The sequence below is a fragment of the Calliopsis andreniformis genome, chromosome 3 (assembly GCF_051401765.1).
Source record: "Calliopsis andreniformis isolate RMS-2024a chromosome 3, iyCalAndr_principal, whole genome shotgun sequence".
In the NCBI taxonomy this organism is placed as follows: domain Eukaryota; kingdom Metazoa; phylum Arthropoda; class Insecta; order Hymenoptera; family Andrenidae; genus Calliopsis; species Calliopsis andreniformis.
This window is the reverse complement of record NC_135064.1, coordinates 26,002,971-26,015,351: the sequence shown is the minus strand read 5'-3', so window position 1 is coordinate 26,015,351 and position 12,381 is coordinate 26,002,971. Positions and strand designations below refer to the sequence as shown.

The window sequence follows — 12,381 nt, the reverse complement described above, 5'->3', positions numbered from 1 at the left end:
TAAATTCAAATTTAACATAATCATGCTTACTACTAGTTACAGAAATACTAAAATCGTACAAGTGTAATTTTTTCGATTTGATATAAGTACTCTGTACAAGTAAAGTTTCAGCAGGGAAAAGACAGGAAATGGGTTACTGATAAAATAAAAAAATTCTCTAATGTAATTCTAAATCAGTACAACCAATACCGAAACACCTGGACGCGCGTAATTACGTTATGTACCTTCATCCCACACGCCCTATCGAATTGAAATTGTCTCATTCTAGCTGATTTGCTATCGCCATGGGCTGGATTTGCCGCGGTTTGGAGCCTGGGAGCAAGTAGTGATTACAAGAGCCGCATAGCGTTCAGCAATTGGATTAGAAAGGTGCAAAGTGATCATCGTCATCAATTACCGTTCCCTGAAGACGGTCTGGTTTTCGATTACAGGTGATCGATTAAGAACCATAAAATATCGCTTCCCTTCTTTTTTGAAAAAGAAAAAACTATTGCCTCGCTGAGAAAATAGTCCATGATTGCTATCATCTCTTCCAAATAGAAAGTGTTCTGTACAGTAATCGAATTTCCACTGTACAGTAGACTTAATTTTGTCTATTTTTGTATAGGCTGCACGATGGTGGTTTCACGGACACGATCGACAGCCCAGAACCAATGCCACCAAGGTGGTACAAATGGTTGGACGACATTCCATCAATCACGATTACGCCAGAGACGAAATTTGCGGGTAAATTTTCTACCAGAGATAGAGATTAAGCGTTTCCAGGTTTACTCGCGATATCAGCATTTACCGATATACTACTTGCTTTTTTTTTATTAAATATAACATTAATACGCTTTATGCGCTAGTCGATATACTCATACTTCCGCAAAATATTTACGACTGTATATAAAAAGCTTAAAACAGAAATATTTCATTTGCAATATTGAAAAGAGGATTGAATAAAACCCATACACCCAAGTCTTCAAATCCAGGTATCATAAATCTCAGATTGGAGGTTCAGGATCTCGTAACATTCACAGCATTAGAATTCAACAATTTTTATATTCGTATTATGAACACGTACAATATACTATCGCAGATATTGAAGTACCAACGATGGACAGTGTCAGAAGCGCGACTTTAGTTGGTTACTTGATGATCAACAACTCTCACACCCTCTGTGTGGGACCTACTGGAAGTGGAAAGACCATGACCATCACGACCAAGCTGTCCACGAACATGCCAAAGAAATTCATTTGCGATTTGATCACCTTCTCTGCTCGAACCACTGCGAATCAAACTCAAGTACAAAGTTACTTTCCTCTTTTAGCGAATAATCGTTTTGCATTTATAACTAATGGGAAATTCGGTGGATAGGATTTAATCGATGAGAAGCTGAGCAAGCGGCGTAGAGACGTGTATGGACCACCACTCTTGAAGAAACAAGTCTTCTTCATCGACGACCTGAACATGCCTGCCCTCGACACCTATGGTGCCCAGCCACCCATCGAGTTGATTCGACAATTTATGGACTTCAGTGGTCAGTGTTTTATTCCAAATATTGTTACATTACACTTATCTTATATTAGATACCCAAACCTCCTTTTGTTTATCTACTTGCGAAAAAATAGAGCTAAGAACGCTATCAAAGTAGAATAATTCATGAAGATTGAATTTATATCGAGGATTATCGAGACTATAAAACGGCTACAACTCGAAGAAGGAGGTCAAATAGAGCCACAATCCGTGCATTGTCTTTTTATCACATTTTTTATTTGCTGACTCAATCCTTGAAACTACTCCCTACTTTACACAATACTTTACATATCGCACGTGTGTTTCAAAACACAAAAATGTATTAGATTGTATATAAGAAACTCTCGAAACTAACATAAATACCCTAGTAGCTAACCATGTCTCGATAACTGGACATTAACACTAATTTTATTTCATAAAACAAAGAATATTATCATAAAATAGTCCAGTTGCTGGTACGCAATGCAAGTGTTGAGATACATGCATTCTTCGATTGTCCATTTACTGAGAGATCTGACATCTTAAGCATCCAGGCATTGGGACACTTCTCTTATGTATCTATTCTCTGTACTTAATGAAAATATTATACGCGCGCTGTTACATCCCAATGTCAGTCTTTCGATTAATTGCGCGATGCAGTCGCAAGAGACTTACATGACGAAGACGACGTACATTTCAGGATGGTACGACCGGAGGGAGATCGGATCGTTCAGATGGATCGAGGATGTGAATTTCGTTGCCGCGATGGGACCGCCTGGCGGTGGTAGAAATCCAATAACTGCCAGACTGTTGCGACATTTCCATTTCATTGCATTCCCGGAAATGGAAGACGACGCGAAGGTAATTCTTGAGCTATTCCTCGGCCAGCGAACTACTCGCGCTTCGAGCGGCTCGTTAGTGACAATTAAAAAGCGGGAAGTAATTAAGACAGCGGAGAAAAAAAGGACGCGGAATAATTCATCTTCGTCTCGGAAGCCACGTCAAACCTTCACTCATAGCAATCACGGTTTAAACTCTCTGCAGAAGTTCGCCACTTCGAATTCCCTCCTCCCGTCTTTACCATCTAAAATTGACTTCCACGATTTTCGTGAACCTCCTCCATTCCGCCCTGTCTTCGGCGTTTACAGCCGCCACTTTTTGCCTGGCTGAAGGAGGAGGAGTCGTTGTGTTCGGATAAATTTCGCAGCAAGGCAGACAATAAAACGGGAATATTCCTCCTGGCGAAGTTTATTATTTTTTTACGATGTGCCAGTATTTCCCGCTTCCTTCCGAGGTTGGGAAATTGAGATAAAATTGAGTCTGTTTCGCTGACAGCCTCCTCAAGGCAGCATTCATTTTTAATTCCTCTTTCCTCAGAAGGAATTATAAGTTAATTTTCATGTTTTTAGGGCACGATAGACCAATTACGTTAAGCCTACACTGTGATGCTTTTTCTTTTTAAATTCCTTTGATGTTAAAGAGGGAACTTAATAAGACCATAGAAATGGTCGATGTTGGGAAGAGAACCACAAGCCAAAAAAGATTGAAAAACCCTGGTCTAAAGTGGTACATACCACGATACGAGAATTAGAGATCTTGTATACTAACTGTCTCTAGTCTAGTAGATATGTTTGCAGCAATTGCATCTCAGTGTCTTCAGTAGGAAAAAGATGTGATCTAGTTTAGATGCTGATATGTCTGATTTGAATTAAATTCACTCAAGTTAGATTGTATTTGGTCTACTATGTCAGATCCAACAGAAGTGGGATAAGGTTTAGAATACGTGTCAGTACTACGAATGAGTTGGATCTAGATCAGTATTCGATTCTCAGTTAGATCCACTTCCAGCAACCCACATTGTTGCTTTATCGGAAACCTGTCCAAGCACTTTTCTATGCATACACTAATGTTTGCTATAAATACACCTGTCACTGCATCGCAACAAATTCACGAAATTTCGTCACGATCTTTGATCTTCGATAGTAGGTACCTACGTCACGCAGCTCGACTCGCTGGTTCAAATATCAGACGTACTACTTTACGAATCTGTTACATCTACGTGCGTCTAAAGCAGAGTTTCCCAACCTTTATATGTATAACAATAAGACGCCATCTGCGCTTCATAATTGCCAAGTTATATGATACATCCAGATTTGCATAAGAAACACTTTCAAATGAGCTTTTAGTATTTTTAAGTACTTGTTACAGTGAAGCTTAAATCACCTTCTTTCGTTCATAAAAAATAAATAACTTTATTGAAAGTGCCCAAAATCTGTTCTAAAATTTTCTATATAAGTAATTGCAATCATAAATCTGTATCTGTAAAGCAAGCCAATCTAAATCACAAATTTTTATTTTCGGAACACTGACGTTTAAGGTGTCCAACTTCAATACTGCCTCATGAAGTTGTGTCTTCTCAAACCCTTGTTTCTATGTAAAAAAAATACCTTTAATGCCCTTTCTAGATCTCAATTAAGGTCTCAACTTAGATTTTTTGAAAACATGATATAATTTAGTAGAGATTTGAGATCTCCCATGATCATTTCGTTTTGCTTCACAGCAACACGAAATACCGTGACCCCAAGGGAAGTTAGAGACTTCAGGTCTAAAGAGTATCAGGCTTGACTGGAATTGGAAAACGAAGGAAAGCCGAGGTGGCTGTCATTTTTCGACGCTCAGCCGAATGACTCTGGCAAGTTCCAACGGGTCACGCGTGTTTCCTTTCGCGTTCATCCAGTTTTATTCCATCGGGTCGTCAATCCACGCCCACGAGGAATAATTGGAGCTCGTGAAAGAGACGAAGCAGCGGCGGCCTCTGTTTGTCCTCACTCCCTCTGTGCTCGGTGCAATTAGGTCTCGTAAATCGTACCTGGTGCTGGCCATAATTTATCTTAATCACCTGCTCGGCCAATAATGAGCCGCCATAACTAGCTCCGTATACCGACAGACCGCACCAGGAATCTCTTTTTCCATGCGCGCTTTAAAGGGACTAGGCAAGGTCGGGCAAAGGACGAGCGATGCTGAGCCATGGAAAATCGTGTTCGTGTCAGATGTGTGTAACGTGTGTTATGGTTCATTGATGTACACGGTGTCCCATCAAGTTATCCGTGAACTTTCTCACCATTTAGTTTGGAATTTTTACTGTGTTTATCGCCTGACCTCGAAATACTGTGAGACACGATCAATTATCTTTTATTAGTCTAATAGAAAGAAATGAGTTGTCTGGCGGTGATGAAAGATAGGCATAGAATATTAAAAGCAATATCTGTGGTCGTAAAGCAAAGCGTCGTAAGTCATACATTTTCATTTTCCAGATATTAACGCCTGAAGTTTTAAATCTGAATTTTATATTGTGGAATCACGTTTTCTTGTATTCACGTTTTTTAAGAGAAATGTTCCTTTAATTCCACTTTCTACTGTTCGAAATATAAATTCTGTTTCGTAGACTTTAATTGGTTTATAAATTCAAATTTTTTAAGAATATTACTTGTGCCGTTTTATGTATCAAGCACAAGGAGGAATATGGGAGGTTAAAAAATAAATTACTATTTGATATAGACGAAATACTTTTAAAAAACTAGTCATTTTGCAAAGCTGAATCACATTCGTCTAGATTTAAAATAAAATTCAAAGTATGAAATTAAGTTTGAATTTCGATTCCTGATTTGAAATAAGCTGCTACATGTATGTCACAGAAATTCATCAATTATTTTATCGACGCCCTATATGCTTATCGTACCGAAAGAATTTTTCCCTACTCGCGAAGGAATTAAAATTACGGAATGTTTCAACGTCACATAGATCCACGTGGACATGTTCGCCCTTGGATGGGAATGCGTGAAAGAGATTTTCACGTATGCGCATTTTCGACCATCTGTCGACTATGAACATTTACTCCACTGTTAATGAAAAGGTGAGCTAGAAGATGGCTCGAGTAGCAATAGCAACGGTGCACGAGTGCAAAAACTAGATAGCGAAACTCGTAAAAGGAAAAGGATAGGTTTCATTAAACGTGAAGGTAATAGCGAAAAGGTTGTTCTAACGCGTAACAGAAGGTTCCAGTTGTAAAATCCAAATACTATTTATATACTCAGGAATACAAAAAGTGTTTCATAATTATTGTTAAACTGATGTCTATGTGACATGGTCCTCTTCAGCTTCCTGCTGAATTTACCTCTAATTTTACAATACTTTCTAATATAATCCTTATCCAAATCAAAGAAGCAATAAAACAGAAAACAGAAAATTATTCTGCTGCTCAACTATTATCAGGAAACTCGATAGAATCTCGCACCAAGTATTTCACTAAAAAGAAAATTTGGAGCAAGACAAAATCTCCGTTACACTATACAGTTCACTGAAACGTAGTATCTAATAAGTGTCTACTATGTTATCAATCATAGGACAGTTCAGCTAACTTGAACTGTCCAGCGTGAAAATTCAGTTAACCCCAAAACTCCTGTGTTGAGACTTCTTTAAAGAAGATATCGTTCTTTGGAGACAGACTTGAAGGTCCGTGCTAAAGGAGTGACAAGGCGAATATACTGTGCCGCAATAACACATTGCTCGAAAGTTCTCCTGCTTGTTTCCGCAATTCACACCCCTCGGATCTAGTTTCACTTCGCAGCTGCTTCTCGAAAAGCTTTTTCCCAAATGCATAGCCTCAGTTCGTTTCATCTTCTTCCTCAGCTACGTAAGTCTTCGTCGAACAACTAAATGGGCACTCCAACGTAACTTTAGGGTAACAGTGGTTTATAGTCTATCAGTCTCATCTGATTGTGAGTTATTCCCAGGCACAAGTTCGTACCCACCCACGCAGAGAGAGAAAGAGTCTCAAAAAGATTTGTGATTACTTGTAATTTAGTACGCTTTATTGAAACTCGATATTTTGATTTGCTCGAATCTGTAGAATGGCCTTTGACACGACGACTGCTTTGTATTTAGTATAAATATAACATTCAATGAGAGCCTGCTAGTAATTGCTGTTACGTGGGCGATTGGAATTGAGTAGATGTGTCAATAAGTATGTTGAGGGAAAGATTTTAAACATCATTTAAAGCAGCTTAACTCTTGGTATATGAACAATTATATGTTATGCTATTTCATCAACACTTTTAAATTTCAAATTTTCAAATTTTCAAATTTTTAAATTTTCAAATTTTCAAATTTTCAAATTTTCAAATATTCAAATATTCAAATATTTAAATTTTAATTCTCTTCTTATATATCTTTACTTTTTTTTTGGTTTTCAATTTATGAAACTTTATTTGAATTCAGAAACACATTTTTGGCACAATTTTGAACTCCTGGCTATCAGTGACGAACTTTGGACACATGCTGGACCTTTTCGTTACTACAACACTTGCATTGTTCACCATAATATGTAACGAACTACTGCCGACGCCTCACAAATCCCACTACACTTTCAATCTTCGTGACCTCAGCAAAGTGTTCCAGGGGATGTTGATGATGAACCCAAACAAAGTCGAGGTTTGTCCAGGCAAACATAGATCCATTTTAATTTGCTCCTGGTGTGGAGGATTAAATTTAAAAAACTGCTTGACTTGCAAAAACCGAACCATCCACCTTCTGCTACCAGCTTCGCGATAAACTGTTACTCCTTTGGTACCACGAGAATGTGAGAGTGTTCAGCGATCGTCTGATTAACGACACCGACCGGAAGTGGTTCGACGACTTGCTGCGACGTTTCATTCTGGAAAAGTTCGAATGCAATCCTGAAGAAGTGATCGGCGATGGAGTACTTTTTTATGGTGATTTTTGTGGTACGAGCAAGGAATACGAACAGATAACTGATATGAAGAAGGTTCGTCTCTATTTCTCCTGCATTGTCCTAGCCGTAGTTATATTCATGTTTACCTTTTGTATTACTTTTTGTAAGGCGATATTTTGTATCTTAGCGAACTCTTTACGACCTTAAACTCAGAAGAAGCAACCGTTTCCTCTCTGCTGAACTGGAAACAATTTTAAAGAAACCCTTGGGGCTGTAGGAAAATTCACTCTCCAAACAGTCGTAATACTTATTTTACGAGCTGCTGATATTTTTCTAGATGGAACACGTGCTCGACGAATTTTTGGAAGATTACAACGCCTCGACAACGACTCCTGTGAAGTTGGTGCTGTTCCAGGACGCCATTGATCATGTCTGCCGGATCAATCGTATCCTCAGGCAACCCCGCGGAAATGCCCTGCTGCTGGGGATGGGAGGATCAGGTGAAGCAAGAGAAATATTATCCTGATGACAGCTGAGCTTTCTGTATCTTTTTTCCCTCGACATGTTTAAAAATCAATCTACGAGAGCTTTCAATTTGATTAATGGAACAGTAACTAAATTGCAGTCCTCGAAAACTGTTGATACTAAACGGTGGTTTTTATGACGAGTAATTTCATCAGTCTTTATGTAACAGTAACCACTGGGGGATTCGTGATAAAAACAAGTCTTGACAAACTTTTCAATTTTTGATATCATAACAGATTCTAGTGGTCAGAAAAAGGATCTAAAATAATGGAATCCATACCTATACCATAAAAAATGCAACAGGATTGTGTAGCTTGTGATAGCAGCCGTGGTAGTAGTAGTGGTTGTAATAATAGCAGTGATATTTGTAGTAGCAGTGGTAGTACTCAATTCTGATAATAATAGTGGTAATGCTCAAAAATCTCCTTAGAGTACGAAGTAAAAAATGATTCTATGGTCAATATATGCCATGACAGTTCATTTGCATTTTATCACCAGCAAATCCATCACGAAAAAATACTCCACCAATTTCTCTAATCAAAAAATCAACTAAATAATTAAACTACTTAAAATTATTCACTTTTTTGTCTGCCACTATCTAGGTCGCCAGAGTTTAACAAGATTGGCAGCGCACATGCAAGACTACGCCTGTTTCCAAATAGAGTTAAGTGGAGCCTACACTGCCAACGACTGGCGCGATGATATTAAAAACTCAATGATGAAGGCGGGCGTGCAGAACCAATCCCTGGTATTTCTATTCTCGGACACTCAGGTATCGTTGAATTTCCATGTCCAATTTTCCGCCAATTGCGTGCCATTCAGAGAGGCGTTACATGTAACTAGGTTACTGGACTAGCTACCAAGTAAAATGCAATTCAGTTGCGTAGATACAACTCCTACAAGTGTACATTAGTACATTGTTCTGAAATTCTGAATCATTGTCACAGGGAAAACTACATAAACAGTGAAACTAGTCTTCGTCAGCTTGGAACCTAAAATATTTGCTGAATCGTTTGAAGAAATTTCTTTTTTTTTCGCTGTTTTATTCACTTTTATAGGGAAGAGGGAACAATAAAATACAATTAGTAGTAGAGATAAAACATTTTCAATTTTGAGGATAATCGAAACCTCCTGTCACCATCGATCATCCCTTCCGTCTTCTTGGTAGATGTTAGAGTAAAAAGGAAGCCGTCAAACGATAAGGGACAATGGTTCAAAACATCGTCCAGAATCGCACACTTCCTGTTTCAGCATTCCTGACGCCCTCGATACACCCACACTAGGGGGCAAAGATATTCTTAGCCTTGAATCCTTTTTCTCCACCCTTCTCGGTCTCTGCTTTCTGCTCGCTACAGACACGTGAAATTGTATACAGGGTGAGACACTTGAAATTGTCACCTCGATTTACGGTTAATGCCATTTTATACAAACGACGGTAATATGAATTGGAAGCTGCGTGGCTCTGTGGTAAACAAAGGTAGATTAGGGAACAGCCTTTCGCGATTTGTATACAGAATGTTTCAAAAAAGGTGAAAAAATATCTGTAAGATAAAAAAGGATAGGAAAGAGAAACACTAAAATAAATATGATTTCAGTAATTTTTTTATATAATTGTTGACTGAGAGTTTGGATGGAAAATGCTTAGAAATGAACAACTAAATTATTTTGATAAATTCTGAAACTTCTGTAAAAACAATCGAGAAACAGCAACTCAGTTACGAGCTGCCAATTCAGCTAGTGAACCCATCATATTCAATAATATCCATCTAGTATTTCTCTCTCAAACGATCAAAGACGTTACATTCTAGGGACTTACAACTGCATACAGAATAATCTAGTCAGTTTCTAAGAACTTATCTTCTTTAGAAAATATCAGTAAATCAAATAACATTTCGTAGAAGCACGTAATTTTCGTCGAATTTGTTATCATTCGCCTTTAAACGCAAGCGTAAATCGAGATGCTTGTGTCGAGTAATCTCATCCCCATCTATTCTTCAAAGACAACTCCGACGCCAGAAAACCGATGCTATCTCTAATATTCCACAACCAAAGAGTTACGTGTTCTTTCATAGATTAAAAACGACTCGATGCTAGAGGACTTAAACAGCGTTTTGAATAACGGTGACGTGCCGAACATTTATCACGTAGACGAAATGGAAAGAATATTTCACTCGATGCGTGGAGCAGTGCAGGAGGCAGGCCTCCAGATCAATAGGAGCAACCTTTTCACCGCCTACGTGAAGACGGTCCGTAACAATTTACATGTGGTCATCACTATGAGGTACCCTATCGTGTTTCCTTACTTCCTTCCTAGTCTCATATTAGTCTGCCAATTCCTCGCAATTCCGAGCGAATTGGGGGAAACAGGATAATATCGAACTAACGATGTCTAATAATGTACCAATGATCGGGGTCGTTAAATACATACAGTTGATCAGAAAATACATACCTTGTGTTCTAACTCAGATTCTACCGATCGCTGGACTGGAAGACTAGAAAAAGCTCGTAGAGTCAGTTGTCGCGTTTGTTACTAACAATGTGTCTATAATAGAACACAAAGTATGTATTTCTGGAACAGTTGCACGCGTGTGACAAGGTATCTATCAAATATATAACTGAAAGCAATGTGGTGTGTAGGAGTAGGTCAAACATGTTATAATATTGAGAATGTACATATAACTTCCTTGAACGTTTCAATTTTGAAGAGATTCTTTAGGAAACCAGTAAGTAAGAAATAAGGGAAGGGGAGGAATTGAAGTTTTCCTTCCGTTAATAAGTAATTTTGAAAAATTAGAAAATCTGAAAATTTGAATATTTGAAAATTTGAAAATTTGAAAATTTGAAAAATTGAAAAATTGAAAATTTGAAAATTTGAAAATTCTTAATTTAAAAATTTCCATACATTCAGATCTTTCAAGAATACGAAAAGTATATTACCCTGAACAGTCCTTTCCTTTTACTGTACACGTACAATATACCTAAATTCTACTTCACCTATTTTAAGTTCTCCAAAAATAGCCATTTCACTACGTTGCTATTGCATTATTAAGGGCTGAGATTTAAATGAAATTTTTATTATACATGTAATCCATTCTTTTTAGTCCATTAACGTATCGCCCAGGACAAAAATCCATCAAAGACCTTAAGGGAACTCAGACCGTCATTGGACAGACGGCTAGCGTAATTAATTGAATTACGTGAACAGTCCTAAATTCTTTTAATCTATACTAAACAATCTAGCGGACCTCTTCCTGCGTAGGTCCGACCCAATTTCATCACGCAACCTTTCTCTATGTCCACAGTCCAATCGGGGAGGTTTTCCGAGCACGCATCAGACAGTTTCCCGCTTTGGTGAATTGTTGCACGATCGATTGGTTTTGTCCATGGCCAGAAGCCGCGCTTCAGGTTTGTAACGCGATACAGTCCCAAAGTCTAAAAAAGAAACATGCATGCCTGGATTACATGTGAAATGTGAAAGTTATATAGAACGTTTCTTTGAAACCAAACCTCAAAATGTTGCAAACCAAAATTTAATCCTGTTACATGGAAATGACAGAAAAGACTATCTGGTCTATCCCAATTCAACCTTTTTCAGCTGGTTAAAATAATTTTTGAACATAATTAGTTAGACGCGTTTATGAAAAAAGAAGGCAATTTAAAATCGCTAGGGACTTCAAAGTATTCTAGAATGCAAAAATGGACAAAAAATTGTACAAGATATATTAAAAATAATTACCATATAAATTGCCTGCAAAATGTATGATGGTAGTTTTGTTAAGCAGGACAGACAGCAGAAAACATTAAAAATTATTTCTTGTAAAAATTTAGTACGTACAAATTGTAAAAGAACTGAATTTATTAAATGTGCTATATTCTTGTCGCGAGATGCAATAACTTCTATTTTTTTAACAATAATTTCTATTTCTTGGTAGAGTGTAGCAATGGGATTCCTGACGGACATCCAGGACGAGTCCATTACCGAGGACATCCTACGATCTATCGTTAGAATGTGCCAGTACATGCACTCCAGCGTAATAGAAGCGAGCGACTTGTACTTAAATGTAAGACAACTTTAACAGGGACACTAATTGCAACTGAAACTCAATCTGAAACTCCCTCCTTCAGCTTTTTAGTTTCCCAGCTAATTAATTAAAAAAGATTTGTGATCAGTAATCCGTAACACGAGAGGATCTCCTTAACACATTGACTACCACGACAAATTCGCTAAAACTTCTATCCATAATTCATCACTTTGGCAGTGATTCCAACTTTAAAAAAGTTGTTTTTAATTAATCTTCATGTTTATTTTAAAATGCTTTCCTCCTTTTAGTAACTGTCACTGAAAATGAAATTTTTCCTATTACTACATATAATTTATAATTGTGTAAGTCACTGTTATTCACAACCGTGTAAATCTTGTCATCTACATTGGTGACGTGATAGACATAGTGTTAAACACATAACATCGTCAAAGGTACACCAATGTCAGTTGCTGTTCTTAACGAAGCTGGCTGCAATGTTGACGAAACGTCGGAAACTATTTCCGTTTATATGTGGCTCTACCCTTAAGGACTTAGATAATAGCCTTTAAACACAATGGAAAATTCATTTATGTGAGAGCGTAAACT

At 37.7% G+C, this 12,381-nt stretch overlaps 1 protein-coding gene across 1 annotated transcript in view; it reads left to right on the top strand.

Annotated features, from left to right (window-relative positions):
• The window catches only part of LOC143177362 (dynein axonemal heavy chain 1), an 89,861-nt gene that overhangs the window by 58,556 nt on the left and 18,924 nt on the right, over nucleotides 1–12,381 (top strand). The window contains exons 40-51 of the mRNA XM_076375236.1: nucleotides 269–431; nucleotides 608–726; nucleotides 1,082–1,287; nucleotides 1,360–1,522; nucleotides 2,198–2,358; nucleotides 6,775–6,981; nucleotides 7,097–7,321; nucleotides 7,566–7,728; nucleotides 8,356–8,525; nucleotides 9,826–10,034; nucleotides 11,056–11,158; nucleotides 11,686–11,814. Of these exons, the coding sequence (XP_076231351.1) occupies nucleotides 269–431; nucleotides 608–726; nucleotides 1,082–1,287; nucleotides 1,360–1,522; nucleotides 2,198–2,358; nucleotides 6,775–6,981; nucleotides 7,097–7,321; nucleotides 7,566–7,728; nucleotides 8,356–8,525; nucleotides 9,826–10,034; nucleotides 11,056–11,158; nucleotides 11,686–11,814 (2,018 nt within the window). The remainder of the gene's footprint in view (nucleotides 1–268; nucleotides 432–607; nucleotides 727–1,081; nucleotides 1,288–1,359; nucleotides 1,523–2,197; nucleotides 2,359–6,774; nucleotides 6,982–7,096; nucleotides 7,322–7,565; nucleotides 7,729–8,355; nucleotides 8,526–9,825; nucleotides 10,035–11,055; nucleotides 11,159–11,685; nucleotides 11,815–12,381) is intronic.